This window comes from Chelmon rostratus, chromosome 5, assembly GCF_017976325.1.
Source record: "Chelmon rostratus isolate fCheRos1 chromosome 5, fCheRos1.pri, whole genome shotgun sequence".
NCBI classification, from domain to species: Eukaryota; Metazoa; Chordata; class Actinopteri; order Chaetodontiformes; family Chaetodontidae; genus Chelmon; species Chelmon rostratus.
This window is the reverse complement of record NC_055662.1, coordinates 26,306,015-26,332,635: the sequence shown is the minus strand read 5'-3', so window position 1 is coordinate 26,332,635 and position 26,621 is coordinate 26,306,015. Positions and strand designations below refer to the sequence as shown.

Here is a 26,621-nt window from a genome sequence, read left to right as displayed (position 1 = left end):
AGGTGATAGCATCATGATTGGGTATGAAAGGAGCATCCTGGAAAGGCTCAGTCGTTCACAAGTGAGGATGGAGCGAGGTTCACCACTTTGTGATCACATGACTGTATACAGGAGATTACAACATGGGCTCAGGAACACTTTGTAAAACCGTTGCAGGTAAACAGTTCATTTGCGAATGATTGCATGCATTCTGTTTTTATGTTTTACACAATGTCCCACCTTTTTGGAATTTGTGTCGTATAGCTCAGGAGTTGCCGGTCTCTTCTAGCTACTGCTGTAAGCAAATGATAAAATATGATTTTATCACAAAGCATAAATGTTTATTTGTAATAGGCAATTTCATAACAAATGCCGAGTTTCCGTGTTTTTCAAATGACAAAAAACAAAAACACAGTAAATACAAGCACTATTGACAACCTTGACATTTGTATTACATGTACAGTTTGAGTTATAACATTGAACACCATATTTACAAACCTCACTTCGATTAAAACATTAAGAACTCTCTGGTTGTGCATCTCAAAGCATCAATGAACAAAAGGCAAAGGTTGAATACATTTTTCTTTTGTTCTTTTGCTCTTTTTAACAGTATAGAGTGGTTAAAAGGCAACAAGGTAAATGTCCTCCAGAGGATCTCACATGGTCAGACACACACAGTCACACACACAGTCACACACACACACACACACAGTCACAGATAGGTATTAATCATTGCTCAGTGGGGGAGCCCTGCTCGCATCCAAACACCCTTTTTCTCAACATAAAGCCTCACACCTTACAGCTGGTATAGCATCTGTATGCATTTTGCTGCTCACTACAAGTCAGGGTACCACCTCTGTAAAGGAACCCTGTATTGTATTGAAACACGGTTTTGGCAATAACGCACATGAAAACATCATGAATGAGGCAGATAAAAGGTAAAACATTCAATTCGGTTTAAGCAACCAAAAAAAAGTAATATACGTCTGTGTATTTTTGTGCTGCACATGTGGCCAGCAATTGAGACACCATCACTGTGAAGAGATAAATAAAGATATGAGATACAAAGATCCAGTAAGTCCATGAAGGAATCCTTAAAAAGGTGCTTAAAGTCTTTAGTTGTACAGCTGCACGATGATCAGAGGAGGTTTTCCAGTCAAAGAATCAGGTGTTACAGACATCAACTAAAAAGCTAAAAGATGTGAGTGAGGATTGGTGGAAAGAGAGCATATATTAGTAACTTATTTAATATCATTTCTGTATGTTAGAAAAGCAAGACAGCCAGATTCTTTTTACTGCAAACTATCATATGTCTATATAACCATTTAAATATTAATATGAATATGGCTTGTTATGACTTTGTTTTGCATCAAATAATCCTAACAGCTAACACCGCTAATACACTGGCTCTGTTTTTATGCTATGTCAATTTCTGGCTTAATATCGCTGTTTAATTCTCAATTGCAATGGCATTTATTTTCATTATTTCCCTTTGACCTGAGCACATCTAATCCATCTCATTCATTGTCAATTCCAATCGAACACGGTCTCATTTCAGGGACAATGCAATTTATTTTCCTAATTTCCTCCTGGCCTGTGTGTATCAAATGCATCGTGTTCTGTTTTCAATCAATCCAATCCATTCTCTTCTCATTTACTTCATAATAAATAATAAGATTGGAAGGTAGATGTTAAAGGTTGCTTTGGGTTTGTTTTTTTCCACGATAAACAACTGAGATACTGTAAATCACTTTGGCTGATAAGGCAAGTTGTGTCTTTAAAGGAAAGTGCATTGACTCAAAGGCCCCAAGGCATACTTCCACATACACATGCACACACACAAAAATCACAAAAATACTCGTCCCGCTCATAATAAAATACCTTCTCTCCACAACATCTTTGCCATTGTTAATAAATTAAAGGTTCAGCAGTTCACATTCATCAGCTGGTTTGTGTGTGTTTGTGCATCTGTGTGCAAGAGTGTTTTGGGTAGTTAAGTTGTGTAGTTCACATTGGTCATTGTAGTCCCGTGGCTTTTTTGAGTAGCTCCAGATCTTTGCGCCTTTGAGCTGCAGGTGGCGTACAGCCATATGTCTCCAAACCCAGGGGCAAGTACCGCTCCTGAAGCCCCAGGAACTCATCCCCCTGCCCGGCTTGTAGCGAGACCCAAGGAGGAGGTGAAGAACCACCCTGGAAGCCCCAAAGTGCCAGACTCTCTGCCATGAGAGGTGCCAATAAGAGTGTATGAGAGTGAACCCCAAAATACAGTAACTAGACAGAGAAAGAAAGGGAAACAATTTCTAAGTGCGTTACTGACCTTTGCTGTGCAGCTCAGCAGCTTTGGCCATACCAAAGGAGACCAGATATGGTGCTACAGCAGCCAGGCCTTCTGGTTGACCTCGTGTTGCCATGAGAACTATTGACCTGTTGAGGAAACAAATATATACATGCTGCATATCTACGCTAAATAGGAAAGTGTGTTACAGACTGTGGTGGTGTGCGCAGTGGTATCTTATTTTCCCTGGCTCACCTCTGTGGTATTCCACTTTTTAGGTACTGTTCCATCTTGGCATCCATCTTGGCAAATGAGGTTTTCTTGGTGACTTTCCCAGAGCAGGCATCCACTGAGACCAGGAAATACCCAGGCTGAGAGAAGGGCATGGTCACCTCATTCACCTGCAGGTGACAGGAAAAAAACAGGTTAAATAAACGCTGATTCACACGATCAAGTCATACAGATAAGATCATGTGGGTTTGTATTTGTACTTGAAGCCTGGCATGCTCACAGTGATAAAGGAGCTGTTATCTCCTCTCTGCAGCTCTTTGCTGCAGAGAGACTTGACTTGTGTCTGGAGGTAGGAGGTCCACGGCTCGCTGGAAAACACAAGCTGAGACAGAAACACATGGGTGAGCAGTGGGGGCTTAAGCAGGTGAACAGAAGTGATGTTAAAAGCAGCAACACAAACCTGTTCGGCACCGCAGCCTTTGCAGGGCTGTGTGTTTAGAGCCGGCATAGGCACCACTGCTGAAGGTGTCTTGGAGTACTTGGGGTAGGCCTTGGCTGAGCAGTTACAGGTCTGTTTGGAAGACGTGGTGGCCATGACCTTCACTCTTTCGCAACCTTTTACCGAACAGTAGCTGTGACCGTCCCGACCATGCCGTGCCCGGAGGTAGAGCCACAACAAGCTGGGCGTGATGGGAGAACAGGAAGAGTTTAATAGACTTTAGGCACCTCAGAGAGGAAAAAAAGGGGTGAAATGATAAAACCAGTTGGAATTAAACTTAAGACATGTTTCAACCCATCAGCGTGAGAAGGCTGACTCATGTAGGTCAAAACTGAGAGGATTGGATTTTGCTCTCTCACCCAACAGTTCGGTCAAAGAAGTACTTCCTCTCCATCGGCCTCTTCTCCAGCTCTGCGAGAGATGACACAGTGCCGTAGTCTGTGAGGTCATCAAAGGTGTTGCTCTGTCTGTCGTTGATGTCGGCCATGATCTGAAATGTGGTGTCTGACGGGTAACAGAGTCCCACGAGCACCCAGTCATCTCTGAGTGGGAGGAAGAGAAAGAGAGAAACATTACACCACACGAGGCTTCCCCCAAGACCATTTAGAGCTGCTGAAGAATGTTATGACATGCTTCTTTGTTAATGAAAAAGCAGATGATGAAAAAGCTCAGAATAATTCTAATGTGATTATCTTATTGACAAGGTATCAAAAATATCTTGTCGTTGAATGGCTTTCGCAGAGGGATCAATATATCCTCATTTTCAGTATACTACAGAAATCCTCCCACTTGCAGCAGCCCCACTGGCAACTTGTTACTCACTTATCAAAGTTGATGAGAGACAGCACAACCTCTCTGGGCGCAGGTCCACTCCAGTGCAGAGTGTAGCTCTTGCTCATCATCAATATGGGCTGGTACTGCTGAGACAGCGCCCCCTGGCTGTTAATGCCCCTCAGTACCAGAGGAGCAGCAGGATATTCGTCTCTGCTGATGGATAAACTGAGGCTGGGGGCTCCCTGGGTCTGGATGTATACCTTAGGGAGTAGAGTAGAGATATACAAAGATCAGGAAGAGTGCAAATTTTCCATTAGAAGGACAGAACAGCAATGCCGAGGTGCGTAGACCCCTGACGTGCTGTACCTGAGAGTAGCGGCCGCTGCAGATCACTCCACTCCACTGGGACACGTTCACACAGCCGGGATGTTGGATCAGGTAATTGTCCGCTCTGCCGACGTAGGTGTCTCTGTAGCCGGTTACTGATCCGTCCACGTCGTGAAAGATGGAGTTTTTATCGCCGTCTAGGTCGTTCTCTTCAAACCACTGCCCGGGGCGACCGAAGAACGCCCGCAGACCCACCTGAGGATATTATTTGTAAAGGGTGTAGTAAATTATATACATTTTAGCGCTGTAATTTATAGTACTGATGCTTTACTTAAGTGCCACCTGATAAATGTTTTTTTTTGAGTGCTCTCTCCAATGCAGCTGTAGTAGCAGTAATTATTTTTCATCAACATAATGTACCTTTTCCATAATGATAATCTCTGTCCTCCTGGGAGAGAAACATAAAATCAAGCCTCGTATTTTATCTAAATTTGTCACAAACTAACGATTTTACAAGCACTGCACTGTGCTGAAGATGTCTCAAGTGAAGTCTTATCAATCCTAAATGTTTACTCACAGCTGTGAGAGGCATTGCTCTCTGATGGCTGGTTTTTACAGCTGAGCCTAATCTAAAAAGATTTTAGACTCCCCGTACAGATTTACTTTCATCTATTATCTTTCTAGCCAACCACTGTCTCCCTTTTTTTTTTTTTTGAGCGTGTTGGGAGCTACTTGCTTGTTGGGCATTAGATTTATGGGACTGGAAATGTTGATTGTGTACCTAGGATGAGTATAGCAATGAGATTATTGTTTATGGTATCATATTTGATGAACTGAAAATTGATAAAGAAATTTTGAAATTCAGCGTCACATTTAAGTAAAGGCAGTGCACTGTACTATACCACCACAAGAGGGCACCAGAGATCTATAATGGTTTTGAACAGCCTGACTCTCTTTTCCTGATTCCTGTCTTAACTAATGTTGAAACTCCACGAATCTGAGCTGAGTGGTAATCTAATCAATGTGACGGAGGTGAGGAACGAAAAGGAGCAAATGGTCAAAGGGGAAACAGTCAGACCCAGTGAACCAAGAGGATGGACACAAAGTGAGGTTGGGAGAAGTTAGAGAAAGGACTAAGGTAAGTAAAAAATCTGACAAAGAAGTGTATGCAACTACTGTGTTCTTAACAGCAGTGAATCTGCAGACAAGGAAAAACACCACGAAGCAACAGAGGAATGACGAGTGATAAAGAGGAAGGAAGAGAGATTTAAAGAGGAGCTGACTAAAATACAAGGTTGAAAACAGCCACTTAGAAGTATTGGACTGCTCCCTGTGGACAGCTCCATACTGACCGTCAGTCTCAGTGTTAATAGGTTTATGTATTGGTTTGTCTACGCAGCTCCACTATTAAACCAGCAACTGTATAGTGCGCTTACAGTATGAAGTCTTATCAACCCTCGGCATTTACTCACAGTGGAGTGGAAGCTGAGCTGGGACAGGTTGTTTCGTGGGGTGAGCTGCCAGGTGTTCTTCAGATTGAATCCCACTGCACTGGTGTAACGCTCCGGTGTGGGGATGAATCCACGAAATGTACTCTCTGTAAGCCGGACCGGACCATCATAGATCTGGAAACCTCGGATTGGGAACGTCCTGCAGTGGAGAGGGAGAAGGAAGAATACGTGATTATATCAAGACGACTGGAAGCAATAGATACAGGGGAGAGAATGCAGATGAGCTAAACAGAGTAAAGAGACTGTCATTCAAATGGGCGACCGCAGGTTTTCGTCATGGACTGGCTGAAACCCAAAACTTTCAGAGTTTCAGAGGAACATGTTATTGAAAACTCTAACACGCTTCAGCAAAGCCATGAGCTAACAAGGGAGAAAAACATGAAATGCCTCGAACATGACATGCTCCATAATTCTTGGTCATATGGGACTTCAGTTGATTTTACAATTCCAAGGGTTCCCCCAAAAATGACTCCAACTACATTAACATTGCTAATAAATGTTGACATAATGGTCTGTGTATGTAGCACAGTGATAAATGTTGCTTAAACATATGTTTGTAAAAAAAAAATTATAAGAAAAACAAACCACATGGTCTTTGTGAAGAGAATCATTGATCAAAATTAGACCTGCAAACAGTGTGTCACACAAATAAATGGAACCGCATATATGGTTAAGTTAGCAAGACTGATTTGATAATAATTCATATCTTCACCTTGTGCTTGGAAAGAATTACACATTTTTTTGTGCATCACTGTTTTATTCAGTTGGGGTTTTCATTATCTGTCCTCAGATGAGGATCTAAGGTTAAACAGCTGATTTCATTTTTTTTCATAATGTGGGTGTTGCAGAGTGATTGCAAAAGTCAAACAAATAAAAAATTAAACTTGGCAGGAGTAGGTAATTGCTATTTGTAAAACCTTACCGAATTGGTGTTTTAATTAAAGGATCAAATTATCCACCCATTTTAGTGGAACTATCTTCTCTCTGGCAAGAAAAAAAAAGTGTCCGCAGCTCTGGCAGTAAGTACGATGACAACAGACAAACTGACAGAGCCAGATGTCACAGTGCGGTCAGGAAGCCTGTAAAATGGCTATAAAGTTGTACACGGTGGTGACAGTGGTCACAAACTGACATAAAGCCTCGCTCTTGAAACTAAAAAAGGCAGTTATTTGCCAGTCCCTTGCTTATGTTGCTCCCCTCCTGTATAACAAACTCTGTAATGAGAGAGAAAGGAAAAACAGAGAACTGTAAGAAGGCCCAGAGAGGACATAAAACTCAAACCTCTGCTCTTATTAGGACTGTCCACTTACTCCAACATGGCATTACAGCATGCAGAGACTCCATAAATGTCCCCATAATGGAAGTCCAATTTAAGTGAAGCAGAAAGCTATTGGTGATATCTTTATACATTAATTTCAAATTTCAAAATGATAGAAAGAATAAAAACAAAGGAAGTAAAAGTGACATCTTGATGAAATTAATGGCAGCTCTGTGTCAGAGAAGCCTGAAATCTATAGTAATCAAGTGCTACAATGAGTAATCATTTTCCACAAAACCATGCAAGTGTTGCCACCACACCTTTCCATAAGCTGCCTAAAATATCACTGGAGGGAAGTCCGTCAAAACAGAACTTCCTTTCACAAGTCCACCTACTGCTAGAAGCAGCTGTAGCAGCCTCATCTGTCCATCTGTACAACTACTTGATTACCTCGCTGGCTCGCTCTTCCTTGTTTGTTTTTCCCAGCATATATTTCTTTGCCAACTCCTCCACCACCATCCCCTGCAATTCCTGAGAAAACAACTGTCTGATTTGGATTTTTCCCACAGTTCCTCACATATATTTCTCCTCCTTTCGTCAACTTATCACCCCCCCCTCACCTGTTTCTTGGCAGTGTCCTCATCTTTGCATCAGCTCCTCCCACGCCCCAGTATTTATTCTGTCCTCCATTGGTCCCTCTGTTTCGGCTTTCACCCACAAACAGAGACTGCTTCACCTCCTGGCTGGAGCCTTCATCTTTAGGGTAGCTGCCATCACTGGGGAATAAGGAGATAAGGGCATACGCTTATTGAAAATTTCATTCATGCTTGTTTCAGTGATGAAATGGGAAAAAAATACACTATGTTGAGAAAGAAAGGGATGCTCGTGACCACATAGAAGCTTTAAAGTATCAGCTGTTTGCTCAGTGTTTATCAGTCATGAGGGGTTCTTGGCAAGTTCACCAAATATGGGTGAATAAAGTCATGAGACTTTATGAGCATGAATGATTTAGATAAGTACACACCTGGCAAAGGATAATCCCACTCCATTGTCTGCAAAGCTGTTCAGAGAAAGAACAGAGATACGAGTCAGTCATAGTCAGTCTTACAAAATGTCAGTTAATGAAATAACCAAGGCTGAACATAAAGTTGGGACAAATGGTAAAAGTGAGCAAAAGTGCGCCTTGTAACAAACAGTGAGGTCATCACAGGGAGTTGTGGTGGGATCGCAACAGACTACCAGCGCAAACTGTCAGCATCACAGCCCTTTTTCTGACACCCTCATTTTTCATTAGAAACATCCTCAGTCATCAGTTCTCTTGAAGACGTAACATTCATCACATCAGAGCCGATGAGCGTCTCACCCAGAGCGCTGGATGACGATGTCACCTCCCCGTATCCACGCCCCTAAGTCGTTGTTCTTGAAGGAGATCAGAGTGTCGATGACGGCCGCCTCCCGAGGACGGCTGGGGTCGGCATTCTGGTGTGGTCGGAATCTGAAAAAACAAACATAAATACACGCACACATTTCTACTTTAATAATCGTTGTAATTTTCCATCGGCCTCATTCATTACCTCTCAAGCAGTCACCCTGACCACAATGTCAGACCTAATATTTTTCTGCACATGTGGTCTTTGTGGAGGTTAATGCACAAGGCAACACAAACACAGACGCACACTTACAAAAACATACGATACACTGAATCAATTTAACTTTTGGGGGGGTTATGAGTGACTCATGGACCTGATAGTCATAACGTCATCATACTATAAATCTGTGCAGACATAATTTATAACTCCACTCTACAAGCCTAAAGCTCCACTGTTGAACTCTAAAGGACGCAGGCTTTAATGCTCACTGCCTTCCACAATGCGCACCATTGCAGAAGAGGACAACGTGTCATTAAATTCAAAATGGTTTATCCCCTTTGGAAATGCTTAGAAAGTTTATGGTCATCTGGCTATTTGATTGGGAAATATCTTGTGTACAAGACCAAAAATGACTTATTCATAGTGTATTTCTTTTCAGCCTAAAGGTGGCGCTCAATTCAGGTCAGAGCTCACCTTCAGCACCAGTATCTATGCTCTGGATGTCATGAATATCCTCACATTTTATGGAAACCTGGCTGTTCTTTTTTAAAATACCTTGTCATGGATTCAAGTGTTGGCCAAGGGGAAATATCAAGCTGAATGTGGCGCAAGAAGAAAGGTCAGAAGGAATCTGTGGAACCATTAATGGCTAATGCTCTTTCTTACAATTATACAAAACAAATATCCCTCTCATTCACGTAAGGTTAATTTTTTGCGCACATTTTAACATTTAAAATGCTCCCCCTCGTACGTCTACACACAGACACACATACACACAGTCGCAGACACACACACACACACACACACACACACACACAGAGAGCTTGGCCAGCAGTCTCAGTGGACACGTAAGATTTTTTCCGTCTAGTTGAGGGCTGTATTTGGGTAAGGAGCTGCAGAGAGGAAACTCTATCTGTGAAGCCTTGTTTTCTCTGTCAACACAAACCTGACAGACCTTCCACTAAAATGCAGTAACGGAGTATAAGGCCATCCATCTATCCCAGTCATATACTACTGGATACAGCTATAAATAACTTAATTCACAAATACTTATTGACAGTGGCATTAAAAATACATTTGTAAACCACAAATACCTTCATATTTATATAGTGTAACTATACACTATGATGCATATGATCACCATAAACACTCTGATAGTGCACAGCTATACCATTTGTGCAGAAACATATAAGGCATACTTGTCAGGTAAAGTCAATACCCATTGATAAACACTCAACTACTCAAGATGTTCAACATTTATAAAAAAAAACCTCTTGCTCTTGGGAGTAATTCATATGTTTTTAAAAAAGACAGACTTTATACACTTCTAAAAACATTAAATGCTAAAGCACACACATACACACCTGGCACTGTTGTCTAGACACAGGTATTCCCGGGGGTCTACAACGCTAGCATTGGTGGTCTTCACTCCTTTGTCAATGAACAGTCCTGCCTAAGAAGATGAAAGTATGATTAGAGTCAAACGCCAGATTTTCTCTGGAACTATGGCGAGAGATCCGACATGGTCTATTTCTGTTGGACTGACTACTCGTGTAGTTTACAGTGTGGGACCAGAGGCAATAATAAATGTACTAAATTTAAATCCTGGCTGAACAGAGTTGTAGAGTCAATGTCAGACTTCAGGCTAAAGCAGAAATTAGGAAAAGTGGTGAACAGAATTCCTGTGAATAATTTATGATGTATATGCACATGTAATGTATATTTACACACACCATTTAATAAGGATTAGTTTTGTATGTTTAAAAAATGAATTGTCCGTCTGTGTGTGTGTCTTATGTACATGGAAACCTGTGCTCTGAGTTGGTCCCGTGGTATAAGCGAGGTATAGTCTGAAACCTCGGGGCTCCCTCCTCTATAAGAGAGGCTGCTGTGGTCACACCGAACAAAGAACTTACAGTTCACCTGCCCGACTTCTGTCACGACACAACAGAGCACTATTGTAGAGCCTGCTTGTGTGTGTGTGTGTGTGTATGTGTGTGTGTGTCCATGCCTCTTTTAGGCAAGAACCAAGTGAATAAGCAGAGAATTATATGCAATTCTTTTTTTACAAGTTATAAACACTGTATTTCTCCTGTCTCTATAAAAAACAGAAGCAGAAAGAGGCAACACCAAGAAGTGTGACACAGCCTGGTTTACTGTTCTGTTTACAGGGGAAAGCACACACTGAGCTGAGCCGACACGATAATAAAAAAGACTCTAAGATAAGCAACGCTGATTATACCTTAAAGTTGGAGTGTACACGGTTGTTATAAAAAATCCCCAGTGGAGTGAGCTCTGCCTTGGTCTCTGGTACCAGCCCATGAGAGTCTCCGGTGGATGAGCTGTGGAACACAAACCATATGCCAGCATCCTGGAACAGGAAGGAAGAGCAGAGAAATACGGTGAGACAAATTGTGTTCCATGTACGGCTGCTCAACAACAGGAATTTCATTATCTAGGCTTATACACACACACATCATCCATAGGTGGAGGGTTGAAGTAAAATCTAAAACCAATGAGCAGAGCTGGACAGGATGTTATACCATATGGGGGTCAAGCCCCACAGAAAGAATACACCAGGTGTAGGAGTTCATATGAGCTCCTCTTCTACTTTCTGACATTAGAGGTCTCACTATTTTAACAGACACTAAAGCCTTTAAATCCTGTTTTATCGATGGATCACTTTTTTATGAGCATGAAAATCTTTCATTTTCATTGTGCTGAGTTAAAAGGAACACTAAAGCTTCACATAATATACTACAGTTCATTTATCAATAAGGGGCTCTTCTTGTTGGTCGTTCACTTTTGTTTATCACTAGCTGTTTTCTTATATAACTCTCATGTTATTACCTGAGAACCAGCAGCTGCATTGCTGATGAGATTGTTGTTGGGGTTGGCGATCCAGAATGTTGAAACCGCCCTGGAAAAGACAGAGACACACAGTGTACACACACACACACACACACACACAGACATGCATGCACAAAAAAGATATTAAAAAGGCAGTACCTTGGCATAACAGAGACTATGACTAATAAGCAGAAGACAGAGATCAAAGAATCCTGTGATCTCCCACAATAATCCACCTCTCCAACATAAATCCTGGACAGGCACAGCTCTGCCAACACACACACACACACACACATATGCACACCCCTGGAAACAGGCCTTGCTGCTTCTCTCAAAGAGGGACTTTTCTTGTTCTTGCTACGACATAAAAACATCCCATGGAGAGCAGAGGTTGTTATTGCATGGATAAAACCATCCTCACAATATCTCTCGCACACACTATTACTAACTACGGTATCTCTTTCACATGGATATGGACCCTCTGTCTTCTCTCATGGTATGCCTGCACTATCTCGCCAGGCTTCCTGACACTAAGTAAAAGACCGCAGTGTCAGTGTGGGGGATTCAAAATTGGCACAAATGATTTGTGTTGATTTGGCCCCACTGTGTTTCAGAGGTAAGGTAGGGGCTACGGATTTCCCTCCCCAAATATCAGTCTACTTCAGAATCGAGATGTTGGCTTATTCACAGCTCTCAGGGCTTGGAAAGTGCCTCTACAGTGTCCGTGCTATTATCTGTCATTACAATTATGCTCAGTCTTATGCTTAACAAGATCCCAGGCTCTCTGAACTGCAGCTGTTGCTGGTGGATAGATTAGGCATTTCATATGAAAAGGATAAAAAATAAAGCTATCTAGAAGTAACCTCTTCCTCTTTGGTGCTATGAATGAATATTGACTCCAATGTGTAAACAATGGTGTTGAGAAAGTCTGCACTACCGATGTCACTACAACAACAGGATAAATCAAGTAAGTGAAAAACAAAATTTAAGTGTAATTTATTGATGTTCCTGAGATGATTATTTTACTCAGAGCAGTTATGACCATTAAATTTACTCTGATGAGTGTGCGAATGGTAAAGAACTGACTTTTACATGGGCACATTAATTACACCAATGATGTAACTGTGCAGTTTCATAATGTAAGAAAACACAAGCCCTTATCCAAAGTTCTTGACTTGCAGTGGTTGCTGAGCAATGCACAGTGACTATTCACGGACATGGTCTTGATGATGGTGCAGACACTCATGTTGTCTTTTATCAGTTTGCGCTGTACTCAGAACTCTGACCACCAGTCGTTATCCAAATCACCTACTTGCATTCTGTGCTGGGCGAGGGAGTGTAGCCCTTGTAGACTTTGTCCTTGATGCTGGTGCAGAGGGTCTCATTGCGGTCAGTGGGCAGCAGAGTCCCAGGTCGAGTGAGCAGGCCAAGGTTGTGGTAGAAAGTGTTACGCTGCTCGATCCCATCCTCAAGGAAGAAACAGTGGCCCAAGGTGTCATAGCCTAGAGTGTTCTTCACCTGGGTCAAGACAGAAGACCACGAGATATTAAAAAGAGCCAAGTGAGGATTTTTAGAGATTTTAGAGTTCTCAACAGGAGAGAAAAACAAATACAGCTTTATCTCCCATTCATGGCAATCTTTCACTTTCCGAGGAAAGGGTAGTTTACAACTAACCCTAAAAGATGCAGAAAAAATTCTTGTAAACAAGAGGGCTAAGACAACATTTGTCAGTTCATCTTGAAATCATCAACAACCCACAGGAAAATACAGTACGTTCCAACTGCTAGATGTGCCTGCCTCCTTAAATACTTAAAATTCCTGAAATGTCCTAATAAGACCATTTCTTTACTAAGCTTTCTGAAGCTCTACAGAGAATGACGGTATGAAGGGAACCTTCAAAGAAGATACACAACAAGGAAATATTCACATGGTCATTCTGTCAGAAGGGAAACAGGAAAAACAGCAGAGTCAAACAATGTTATCTAACACTTTGTAAATTCCATTTCCCCGATGCAGCTAGGAAGAATTCTTTCAATCCTACAGCCTCAAGTAAAAGTCAACCCATCACTGTTTGATGTCAAGAGGGAATATACCACACACCCACACACACACATTAAAAAGACATTGTGATTTTGCAGTTCTCAGAAATACCTGAGTGAACATGTCATATGATTAGCATTTTCCAGTAAGTATACAAAAACACTTAAACTTGTCCAAAGTAAGGGACTAATTATAAAGGACTAATTGTAAACTACTGGTCCTCTTTGCAAAGACACTTCTAGTCAGATCATTCTACAATGGAGAAAAATAATGGGGTTTGAAGAGAGAGATTTAGGAATAGAAGGCGAGGGAGAGGAGGAGGAGAAAGGAGGAAACAAGCCATTACAGTAATCCAGTGATAGAGGATGTAATTGATGAGTATTCAACAGCAAGCATCACATGGTACTTATTAGTGAGCACTCTCTCACACATCCTAGAAACATGCAGATGTTTTCATGCGCCTGCAGCTGTCTTTCCTTTGTCCTCACACACGTTACAGACTTGACTCATCACACACACTTTACTAACCAGCAAACCGTTGGTGGCGTGGATGGTGAGGCAGCGGGAGAAGGAGTGGTGTATGGAGAGTCCATCCACATAGGTGGGCTCCCTGTAGCCTCCCCTCTGGTCCACATCCCCACACATGTGGAACTGGAGGGGGTAGCGGCCTTTCTCGCCCTGCTGGCCCATGTTCTTCAGCTCCACGTGGGACAGATGCACTGATGAGAAGTTACCAAAGATCTGCCGGTGTGGGAGAGACAGACCAAGGAAAGGGCAAAGTGGAGGATAAGTCACAAAAGAGAGGGTGATTTCAAAATCAATCAAGCAGGAACAATGAGCTATTATATGCCGCTAAAGTAACTTACGCTGGCCTTGTGGAGGGTAACACAAGATTTATATTATGCCACAAAAGTAGGCTAACTGTCTACCCACTTTGGTCCAATTAAAGGTTTAGGTCTACAGTATAATTTTCTGTGTTTGTCTATGATCCCACTGCGATATGAACTAAAGCTCTGTTAGAATCATGCTCCAGTGATTCCTCTTGATGAATAAGAGACGTGAGTTATAGAAGCACGAATGAAAAATTAAACACACATAGGGATGCACACATGCAAAACACAAATGACCTGGGGAGCCAGTACAGTTAAGCACGAACGTCAACAAATAATCCAACACAAATCTGCTGTATAATTCTCCCTAGGAGGTCCTTTGTGGGTATGGCATAATACACAGTCTGGTTCCTGTTAAGAGGGTATTGGCCAATACCTCCAGCTAACTGTAGCTCAAACACACTCATACACATGCACACTTAGATAACAAACTACTTGTTATTATCTAAGCGTATTGTTATATTGTCTAAATTGTTTACACATTTTACACGATGCCTCAAGACAGACATACTTGCTGTATATACTTCACTGCGAAGACACATACGTGGGTGAGTCCATGCACGCACATACTGAGTATATAGAGTGCATATTGACAGGGAAGCCGAAAGCGTTACATTTATGTCTAGATGGGAGCAAGAAAATGGATCGAGGAAATATGCAAATATGAAGTTAGTGTGTGCTAAGTGTGTGATGGCTCTATTGCTGAGGTCTTTAACTTTGGGGGTGGGGAGTTCAATCATTTTCGAGGCAGATTGTGTAATACAAGTGAATGCCTTTTTGTTGAAGACAGTTCAAGTGGTAAAAAAAAAAAAACTATTGGAAAGTGTGTGTTTTTCACAAGTGTGGGGGGGCAGTTACATCGAACTTAAGGAATGTTATTGTGTATTTGCCACCAAATTGAATGAAATCGTACCATCATTAACCAAATTACAGGGAACTCATTGTCTTTATAGAGACTCATGCAGGTCAGGGAGGATAAGATGCTTCAGTTATTGGCCCTAATCTGTCTTTAGACATGAGAAGGACCCACTTTCTAATGTCTTCAGCATTTGTTCAGATTTATCAACTGTGTATTTTATGATGAGGAAGTGTCACATTCTTAAAAATAAAATCTTGACATGCAGAGGCAGAGAGGAGGGAAACAGAGAGAGAATAGGAGTGAGAGGTCTAATAGTGCTTTGCATAACAAACTGAACTGGGAACATGAATGACCACTCTCATTTAGGATGGCAAATACATAAAGAATGTACTAATGCTTTAGCTCTGCAGTACAGAAACAGTCATGCAGATAAGGACAGGCACAGTGACCTTTCATGAGAATGTAAAGTCACGCTGAAACATGCAGACAAATACAGCAGCAAATACATAAAGCACAGTTTAAACAAGGGCCTGTGCTATAAAGTCACACATGAGACACACCTTGATGTGGCCTCCATAGGTGTCGTGGCTGTAGAACTGGCACATGTTTCCATAGCAGGAATTTTCCATTTCTCCAGAGATGAGAATGTTTCTGGAGAGCAGAGCCACTTCAGCACGCATGTCGACTCCATCTACGATCTCTCCAACATGGTTATACTGAGGCCTCCCTGGGCAGAACAGACGGGTAGATGCTTGGTCACGCTACAATAGGTGAATAATTTAAGAAAAATCGGGTGACAGTTGAACAAAACCCTGAAAAGGTGCAAGTCATCACTTTGTATTGTTACAAATGTCAATCACTGCATCCCATCTCATCTAAAGAAAGCACAAATATAATTTTACTGAATAACATAACAACCCAATTTGGCTTCAAATTCGCATGGAACATTTCTCAGGCAACACAAGACATATTGAGACTCAAACCTTTTCACTAAAATATCAGCTTATTATAAAATGCTGAAACGAACAAGTAGTGGCAAAAACGGAACTACACCATTTTGTTTTGAAAGTTTCCAACCGTCAACCACAGGAAGTACGCCACACAGCACACACTCAACATAAACAACTACTACACACACCCAAAATCTAAACCACCAAATTAATAAGGCACGTAAAAGCAAAAGCAAACAAATTCATATGAAACACAAAATAACCAGCTCCTTGACGAAGTGCCCTTGCCAACAGTTTGCAGCTGCCAATGAGAAGGCACAGCAGAACTTCAGCTGCTCAGCCCTTCCTCAAGGCAGCAACACGAAAACTAAGCACGCATACATACACACACACACAAATGCTGACACACAAAAACACCCTTCTCTTCAGGAAGGGAGCTGGCCAGTGTTTGTTGACAACAGAGGAATGAGATCAGGAAACATGTCTGATAGAGACGTGGACACACAGACTTTTAAGGAACGACATTAGAGGAGCAGAAGAGGTTAGGAGCATGTGATCTAAATCCATACATCACTGTGGTTATAACCCATGTTACTGTTAATCTTTTCTATCAAAACATAAGCAGACAATCTCTTTTTAGCCTCCGCCAGTAATCTTACATCACCGTAACAGCTGAACAGGAAATTAGATCTCTCTGGACCTCTGGATTTGTAGCACTGCATCTGCTGATCACATTTATTGAATAAATCGAAGAATTCCTGGAAGATCTTCTATGTCGTCCTCTGCTGCTGGCACAATATCAGCAATAAGTCTTCTTATAAGCTTTCTAAAATTAAATAAGTCTGTACTGTACTTCCCACATGTTGTCCTTCCTTTTTCTTTCTGTCCTTTTCTTCATTTTACAGGAACTGTACAGCTGAACATGGAACCTGCAGTTCAAACTTGGAGTCAGAGTTCAAGCCAGGCACCAGAAAGGAGTGAGGCCCTGTTTTAGCCTGCAGCCGGGGCAACCAAACCCATTCTCTCAATGCACACACACCACTGTCTTCTCTCACCTTGAATCCTGACCTGCCTGCTGGTACAGTGAGAGCAGGGCAGCAAGGTGAACTCCTCAGCTTGGTGCATGGAATAATCTGTGCTGGCAACTACAATCTGATCCCCAGGTTGCCAGGTCTGCTGCACTTCATCCTGCAGGTTCAGCACTACCTGGTCAATAGCATCCACCTGGAAGCCTGAGATGGGGAAACCTGGAGGAGGACATAGTACTTCTTTAAAAAGAAACAGGAGGTATAAGAAAATAAAACAGTACAGACCGGAATTCTGACACATTTCTATTATATTAAATGTACATGTATGGTACAACCTTAATATACTGCCAAAATTATGATAACCATGATTTTCAACATAGACAGCAAAACATTTCCTGGCTTTCGAACAGCTTAATAACCACTGAGATACTGATATACAAACACTAAGAATTCTGAATGAATGCCACAAATTAAATGTATATGTGTAACAGTTATTAATACTGTTCAGTTGTGGGAAATATCAACCAAAATTATTATGTTAAGAGAGTTAGATAACCCCAGGAAACGTTACCAGTTCACATTTTATGTTTCATAGAAAAAGTTAATCACTGTTGAAATGTATGTTACAAGGTGTGGGCATCCACAGTTGCAATAACAAAAGACAGCGGGTGTGCTAGTGCCTCACCATAACCACACACACACCGCCACATACAATTACATCCCTCTTAAAACCTGCCGTTTGTCATAAAGGCACGGTCACAAAAACAGTGACCCACAGTCACAGGAATGTCTTTCATGTTCAGATGATTGATCTGTAAAGCACTTGGCATGTGGTAAACCTTATCCCTCACCCCGTCACCATCATTCTAACTCGTTACCTCTTCAAAGCGAGAGAAACCTGCCCATTTCACCTGAACAACTTCCATGATACTGAGGCCTGTTGTTGGCCGATAACTATGTAACTGCTGCCAACACTGAACCACGCACTGTATGTTCTGCCGGTTTTGAAATTAATGCCATCATACGCAGCTTCTCACCATTCTTCCACTCGCTGTAGGCGGTGACAGAAAAGACCACTCCGTCCATGGTGGTGAAGTTACGTCTTGCCAGAGCTCTCCCCCCTGTGTTGTGGTTTTCATGTTCCCTAACGTCCTCTGTGCATGAAGCGTTTCCGCCACCTACCACCGAGACCAAAGCCCACGCCTGTCTGGAGAGACCAGAAGGATGGAGAGAGGAAAAGGTGAGGGATTCATTTTCAGACATTACAGTAGGTAGAAGTTCCAGGGCTTAGTTTTCCATAGACTTTCTTTGGATGATGAAAATGACTTTGAAGTGCAATTGAGAGGTGCTGCAAACTCAATGTCTACTCTCACACACACACACACACACGCACATGCGCATGCATGCACACAGACGTACACACAGATGCACAAATAACAGCAATTTAATCCTTTAAAGACTGACAGTACATGTGACCAATTCAATCATAGTGTTGCAATTTTAAGTCAAGTGCTATTAATGAGAATATCACGAAACACCAAACATGAGTCATTATTTGTGATAGGTGAGCCCAACCGACATGTTAAGCCACTGAAAGGTAATGGTAGCTGCAGTAGCAACAGCCAGCTGCAGAATTAGTGGACCAGTCTCAGCGTAGGAGATTTCCAGTGAAAATGTCAACATGACATTGAAATCAGGTTTATTTAACATCTTACAGATGTGACAGTTAATCATAGAAAGGGTGTGACCTGAACTGCATAATAAAGTTTCTCTCAGGCATCAGGGTCAGGATGTGTCAATCACACACACAAACCTCTTCCAGACCACAGATACCACAGATCATAATATACAGACACTTATGGGGTGTGTCTGAAGAAGAGATTAAACTAGTCACTTGTGTAATGCCTTGAAGGTAGAATGATGAGCCTGAAGGAGTACAGGAGGTGAGAGAAGAGCAGGGGACTGAATATCAGCGTGAATGTCATGTAATAATGAAAAGACTGTACGAGAGGTAGAAAAGCAAAGAAAGGATATCAGAGAAGTCGAGGGATTATTAAAATGAGGTGAGCGGATTTAAGGAAGGGTGGTCATATGGCTCAGGGGAATAATGGGTGTACCTGCCATGTCCAAAACTTCATTCAAATCCAACTTTTCACTTGTGCTCCAAGTCCTCCCTTCCTATCTGTTACACACTATCTTATAAAGCAGGAATGTCAAGAAAATTATTTTTAAATGAAATTACAATGATTAAATAAGAAGGAGAGGCTGAAATCATTTGAGCAGAGGAGCTTGAGGGTGTGGACCGCGAAAGGGATTGGGCGTGCTTGAGGGCGTATGACCTAAAACAAGACAGTACACTGGACATTCAGCCTTGGATGTTTCAAATGTCATACTCTTAGCTTCTCAAGAATGACGTTGGGCCTTTTTGTTGTCCAGCATTAGCAGACTTTTTGCCATTCATGGATATAATAATATTGAAAGACAATCGACCATTGTTCTAAAACATGGTATGACCTTTAAACAGTTTATCTGCACAAACTGACCCTGACCAATATGACCTTCTCAAACCATTTAACCACTCAGAGGCCTATTTTTAAAACTATGCAATCATGTCTGGCAGTTGTACATTCTGACAGACTAATGGAAAGTAATCTCAGTAGAAGTCTAGTTTTCCACTGAGGCATTGTTTGGCCTGTTCCACATACAGTAAACAGTCACCTTTTCGCTGAGCCTTCCAGCTCAATTTCATCAAGCACTATGACAGATCTGCAATAAAGCCCCTAACTTACTGCACATTTGAACACCATATAAAAGCAGCACAACACTCCATCTACACCTTTGAGAACTATAGGTGGATTAATAAAATCACACCATGACCAAAGCGAGTTCAGAATGCCACAATTTACCTACAAAGTCTCCCTGAATATTAGCTTCAGTCTGTGATGCTATCAACCCCAACACGTCTCTGTGTGTTGGTATCTGTCTCTGTTCATAATAATTGTTCCCATTCACTTAGTCACAAGCTAAACAAGTCTTCTTGTAGATGAAAGAGACCCTGAGCTGCATCACTGGGCACCCCGGTGATACACAAACAAACTCCATCTGGGGATCTATCCTGTTCTGCCTTCCAGCCCAGTGTGTGCCTTTCCGTGGGTTTTCCTGATGGGAAAAATCAAGGAAAGCCCTCTTTCTATCCTGAGGCTGATGATATGCTGTGTGAGTATACACTTTACAAATCAAACAGAGAGAATAAGAAAGAGTGGTTGTTTCAATGTTTCCTTACGCCACATCCTTGTTCATCAGTGTTTTAACAACCTCATTGTTTGACTGGGAGCAGCGAATGTGTGGAGGCCAGAGGTGAATTCACTAAGCGTCATAAGCGCGTGCTTGCGTGTGATGAGAGACAAAGATCAAAGACAGAGGGGTCATCAGGCATGAGGCAGTAGCCAACACATTCATGTATCTGTGACAGGAAGGATGGTTGACGCCTACATAAATTCAAAGGTGCTTGGGAAATGTGCTTGTTTGTTATTACTTTAAATCAAGCATATTTTGGAGATTACAAGGGGTCAAAGAGATTCATAAAACATGCCCTGGGGCCCCACAGGTATGCACTGTGTTTCAGCACTGATGCAAAACAATAAAATGTTGTAAAACAAGCACAATTGGTTTCCGTGAATGTTCTAGCTACATTCCCTGCTGTTTCTTCGCAACACGCCATTGCACATCATAAACTGATCTGCACTTCATCATTGCACTCAATCCTATAGGTCATGTGCCTTTACCACCCCACACTTAAAAAAAAAATCAGTCAGCCTAACATAGTGTGACTTTAATGAGACATTAAACTGCATGCTCTCTCATAAACGTGCACCATGAGTTCCCTCCTACCACAAGCAAATCCACAGAGAGCTAAGATAAAAATCCCCACTCCAATAAATGGTGAAAGCATCAGAAGAGAATGCGCACACATACAGACACACACACACACCTCTGAACATGTAGGGCTCCATTGTCTGATCCATTTAAACCACTGTGCTGTGGATCTGGGGGGGTCTGTTTGAAGACTCTGTGCTGCCTTGGCACCCACAGCCAGAGGTGAAATGTGACACTGGAGAATCTGGTGGAGCACTTGGCTTTTCAGCCAACCAAGGACCAAACCAGGCCAAGCTACAAATAACTTACAGTGAAATGCTGTAGTTAGACTTTCTACTGAAAGAAACACGTGTGCATACATGTGTTTGAGTGACAGTAATAGAGGATCTAATGTCATATAAAGGTAAAATCCTGTTCTCTCACTATGAGTGTAAAGAAAGCACTGGCCTACACCAACAGGATTAAACTCTATACCAAACCTCTAATACCTGTCCTTTTGAACACATCAGAAAGATGGGACATAAAATCCCCTGAATCGCCACATTTGCACAAATCCTGGAAACTCTCTGACCATAACCCCATTATCCGGTCTGGGCTTCCTTTTCTGGCAGAACACAAAAAAGCAGAAACACAGAGGAAACAGGAAGAGGAATAACTAGGAACATTTCAAGGGAACATCCCAAATGAAAAGAAAGGCACATGAAAGAGGACATTTTTCCAGGGAGGACGGACATGGAAAAAAATGCTGATATTGTCAGTCCAAGTAATGAGGCCTCAAAGGTGAGGGGTCTTACTTTAGTGGTCAAACAAAAACACATTAACCTTCTTTATCAGCTCCAGGAGACTAAGAGTAAACATAACACTCCCAAAGACTTGCAAAGACAACACACCATGGAGAACCAATACAAACTCTCCAAGAGCTGGCACATCCTGCAACACAGCTGAGACACGAACCCACTCAGGCACAGTTTCATTCACTTAAACAACAGACACACTCACCTGGGCAACAGCAAGAAACAATGCATGTGTATCTTCATTTGTATTTGATGTGAAAAACACATAAATAAGTTTGTATAACATTTTTCATATTCATATCAATTTACCTGTATTTGAGGTCATAGACAAAGCTGCTGCCGAGCTTCTCTTCAAAGGCCTTCTTGGTTTCATCCAGAAGACTTTTGACAGCTGAGTCTCCTACGGCCAGCGTGACGATTCGGCCCGCAGGCAGGGACCTCAGCAGCTGAGTGAGCCGTCGACTGTCATTACGAGAGTCATGTGTGTCGTAGCGCTCAGAGAACAGCACGGCAGCTGTGTCCTGATCTACCACGCGCAAGTTAATGCCTCGGCTGAAGTTCCGCTGAAAGGCATAACCCCCTGTGGCCAGACCGGAGGCCGGGATGCTTCGGGTCAGCAGAGACCAGGAAATTCTCTCAGTACCGTGTAGCTCCAGAGTCCCACCACCCATGACACCTATGAACTTGCGGCCCAGGCCGGGCACTTCAGGGATTGCCTTGCTGTCAGAGCGGCCTGCAAGTACGATAGTGGCACGAGATCGGTAGCGACATTTGGGAGCACCTATGTGAAGGGCTGCACCGTCTTCTATGAGGATGTGACTGGTTTTCAAGGTTATGTTTTTGGAGCCGTCAGCATTGTCTGCAAAAACTACCCGACCTGTAAAAAAGGCAGAGACAGGCAGAGTTCTTAGGTGCTTTATGTTAGATCCACACATCCATCAACGTTACGGCTCAAAGTGCTGCTTAACAAATCATGTAACTTCATTTGTTTACCTCCTGACTGGATGGTTAGAGACTGAAAGGTAGCTGAAGCATCCAATCTAAACAAATGCCCCCTCCTCACAACAACAGCCTTCTCTGGTTGGTGGCCTGGGTTCCAGCTACTGAGAGATGGGTTGTGGTCCGGACAATTCTCTGCAAACATTAGTAACAAATCAGAGAACGTCATACTTCTCATTAGACAAGGACATCCAAAAATATACACAGCTTGTATGTACAGCAGGAAACGAATGCAGCAAGTTGAGAAGTCTGTAATACTGACCATCTAACACATCTCCACTTGTGAGACTAAGTATAAGGATGAGGGTGAGGAGGAAAGCCCCAGTCGACACTCCAAAGCAGATAAATGTATTCTTTCTTTGCTGGAGGTTCTGAGCACGTTCCCTGCGCTGGTTCTCCTCTGATAGGTTGAAAGTGGCTCGTTGTGCCGGTGGGGGGCCGTGGGGTTTTATGGGTGGAGGTGGCGGAGCTTTGGCAGGTGGTGGCGAGCGAACTGGGGCCACCCGCCCAGGAACATAACCTGGAGACCTCTGGTGGTTGGCGTGGGGCGGAGCCACAAAGACCGGGAAGCGGCTGGGGCCATCACTCGTCGGCATGGTATACGTGTCTGCTACCTGGGAGGAGAAAAATCAGAAAAGGGGAAAAAAGAGACAAGATATGAAATAAATGAATAATGTGGATTCACTGAGAATGTGAGGAAGATTTTTACCTCCATTAAGGAGATTCAGTTTTCAATTTTTGTTTGTTTGTATGTCAGCAGAATTACAGCAAATTTACTGGCCTACTTTTCATGAAACTTGGTGGAAGGGTCTAGCATGGGCCATGGGAGCAGATCTGAATCACACAGCGGATACACAATGTGTTTTGCACTTTCATTAACAATGCGAGAAGATGTCGATTAGCTGTCAACTATGAAATTATTCAGCAACTATTTTGATAATCGATTTATCAGTTTGACTCATTTTTAAAGAAAAAAGTCAAAATTCTCTGCTTAAATGTGAGTATTTTCTGGTTGACTAATGGAGAAAATAAACAGATTAATCAACAGTGAAAATAAGTAGGAGTTGCAGCCATACACAAATGTATGTAAAGGATGTGGAATATTTCCAATTTCTAAGTACATAATAAATGCACAGCTCACTTGTATAGTGATTGTATTTGTTTGCAGATATAAAGAAAGCTTTGACAGAGGTCTGTGTTCTACGAGTGCCCTTCTACTTTCAGATAGATTTACTTTGCCACTGTCTGTCACATCCAATTTTGTATTAACTTAAAAAACTAAATGTTACTTTGAAAGGAGTCTTTGACTGTAGTCTTTTCAAAGTGTGATTGTTGCACTTGTTGTCAGCAATTATTTAAATCACACAGGTTAAAGCATTTTGTATTTTCTTGTAAAGACCACTAAATTGTAAGCACAATGGTAACATAAGTTGGTAAAGTAGTGAAAAGAAGTTTTAACGGATGAGACATGAAGAACTGATTAAAAAAAGAGGTCAGACAGAAAAAGTTAAGAAAAAGGAAGACACTAAATGAGCAAATAAAAGCAGTAGGAGGTGACGAAAGAAAAAGGGCTGATTCTGGAGAAAACAGGCAATAACTCTGGAGCATGTCGCTCGTGGACCTCCGAGTACAGATCCTGGGTGTTGGCCTTGAAAGTACTGCTAATCTATTATTCAAAAACAGTCAGCTTGTCCCCTGGATCGTTTGGCTCAGACAGAGTGACATTAGGCTGCTCTTGTCCGCAGTAACAAAGGAGATCGTGAATAATGGATCCAAACATTCCTGAGACTATGTTAACACAGCCAAAACAGATGGCACCAATTACAGTAGAGGAGGAGAGTGCCCAAGCTTGAGTCCGCGCTGCCGTTATTTCACACAAATGGTGAAGGTAGCACAAAGTGAACTTATGCCATCGACACACACACACACACACACACACACACACACACACACACACACACACACACACACACACACACACACAGAAAGGTCATATGGACACACACCTGCACACACAAACACATTGGGGTAAAGGAAATGACACCACAGAAAAAAAGGCTTCAGTGGCACTTTTCTTTAACACAAACACCCTGTACCACTGTAGCTTGTTACGACAGGTCTTCATCAAACAAAACATCAGCAAGTTTAAGCTTCACACATCAGATTCTGGCCGCAAGACATGATGAATGACCCAGTCTTTTTAAGAGGCTGTTAAAAGTTCAGAACTGCAACAACTGTCCAAGACAGGCTCACTCAAACCAAAGACACCCTGAAAGTGATGACTTTCTGTCTTTAAATCATCCGACAGTGGATCAGTGCTTCACACACTTACACAAATGCCTGGACACACACTCCCGTACCATCCCACAGACACACACACTGGACATTGTCTTGCCAAGCCAATTAGTCATCATTTTAGCCCGGAGCACAACAAACCTCTTCAACTCATAAACAAAGCAATGTACAATCAAGCACCCCTCAACAAGGGCTCAGTCATTCATGTGAGCGTTTCACCCACTCCACTTGAAGTATCCCATTACAGTGTGTCTGAACCAGTCTGCCTAAGACTCTAAACCTAAGCTGAAATGTCATGAAGACCGGCACGCTGATTACGCTGTCTTTTTCTCACGGTCTGTGCCCCGCTTTAGCCGACTCAGTGGGAGCCCTGTGATGGGGATGATCCTCCAGGCATCACTGTTTATAACCCTATCTCAGGCCAAGTTTTTATTCACATTCCTTGCCATAAAAGGGCCAGCCTGCTCCTGCTCCCCTGCTACTAACTGACCTGTCAGAGCATAAAGAGTGGTGGACTTCCTCACCTTTGGGCTATTCAACTTCTGGACAACACACCCATTACAAGGCTGCACTGCTTCTCATGGACCTCATGCTTTTCCTAACAACCTCATTCCCTCCCTCGCGCTCATATTTTCCTGATTTAAGAGCTACTGAATATCAAACAGATGTGGGGGATAGACCATCACACATTCCTCAGCTGTAAAATCTTTGCTTTGGATGTCCACACTGGCAGTGTGACAAACAGCAAGCCACGTGTTGACTATATTAGCTAACTCAAAACTGCAGCTGAGCCCAAACAGCCCTGTCACAACTCTCACCACTGGACCACCACACTTTAAGAGTAGCGACTGCGTTGGCCCAAATTGAGCAATATCGAGTGTGTTAAATGGAAGGGTTTCATTACTTATGATGATTTATGGACTTGTTTTGGCCAAGTGGACTTCTTCTACACCATAAAGGAACGCTAGCTAAAGTTACTGAATATTCAAATGGGTACTGGGTAGTCTGTTACCGACATATCACCACAGAAGAAGAACACAGAGGAAAGTATATGGCATACATCGCGCGGTAGGTTAAGTTGGCTGTTAATAATACAACAAGTTCGTTTGTTTTAACGTTACAGTGACTTTTCTCCTCTCTGGCAGTTAAAGGTACGGACGGGACACGTAACGTTAGCAACACACCGTATACAATTTTAAAAAACGTTAGCTTGGCCACACACACACACACACAAAAACTAACTGTCGCTCTTTACTAGCTTATTAGCTAACACTCATGCGAAGCCTTTTGACAAGAAAACACCCCCAAACTCAAAGCTTCACCCGGCGAATCCTCTATCACCCCCAGCAGTTGACAGACAGCCACGGTGTGAGCGGTCGGACCGACGGTGAGCTCGTACCGTCGGAGACTGTCCTGCTCCTCTCGCGCTCTGTCCATTCGCTCTCTGCCGAGCCGTTAAACAAGCTGACCCGGTGTCGGTGAGACGAATGATTGACTTCTCGCCCTCGCAAGTTTGCTTTCCGTGTCCCCTTTTATATACTTTTTCTTCACATGGTGTTTTTTCTGCTGATGGGCTGTCGTCCGTCCGTCGGTCAGC

The 26,621-nt window shown here is 42.5% G+C and overlaps 1 protein-coding gene across 1 annotated transcript; it reads right to left on the bottom strand.

The window, feature by feature from the left end:
- Positions 1 to 304: 304 nt before the first annotated feature.
- cemip2 (cell migration inducing hyaluronidase 2) lies at positions 305 to 26,621 on the bottom strand. The gene is made up of 24 exons (XM_041937765.1): positions 26,424 to 26,621; positions 22,992 to 23,343; positions 22,724 to 22,864; positions 22,040 to 22,607; positions 18,098 to 18,267; positions 17,088 to 17,279; positions 15,643 to 15,809; positions 13,862 to 14,074; positions 12,606 to 12,811; positions 11,294 to 11,363; positions 10,686 to 10,814; positions 9,808 to 9,896; positions 8,218 to 8,349; positions 7,879 to 7,914; positions 7,475 to 7,630; positions 5,558 to 5,735; positions 4,125 to 4,340; positions 3,807 to 4,018; positions 3,344 to 3,526; positions 2,946 to 3,165; positions 2,766 to 2,867; positions 2,510 to 2,655; positions 2,297 to 2,403; positions 305 to 2,195 (listed from the first exon to the last, which is right to left on the bottom strand). Exons 2-24 carry the CDS (start codon positions 23,323 to 23,325, stop codon positions 1,996 to 1,998), a joined length of 4,167 nt encoding a protein of 1,388 aa, XP_041793699.1. The 5' UTR covers positions 23,326 to 23,343; positions 26,424 to 26,621; the 3' UTR covers positions 305 to 1,995.

What these genes read in the sequence shown, in the direction of transcription:
- cemip2 (XM_041937765.1), bottom strand. Translation starts at nt 23,325, where the DNA reads ATGCCGACGAGTGATGGCCCCAGCCGCTTCCCGGTCTTTGTGGCTCCG. An exon ending in CAGGCAGGTCAGGATTCAAG is followed by an intron (nt 15,810 to 17,087) that starts GTGAGAGAAGAC and finishes TGTTCTGCCCAG; the next exon opens with GGAGGCCTCAGTATAACCAT. An exon ending in GTGGGATTATCCTTTGCCAG is followed by an intron (nt 7,631 to 7,878) that starts GTGTGTACTTAT and finishes CTTATTCCCCAG; the next exon opens with TGATGGCAGCTACCCTAAAG.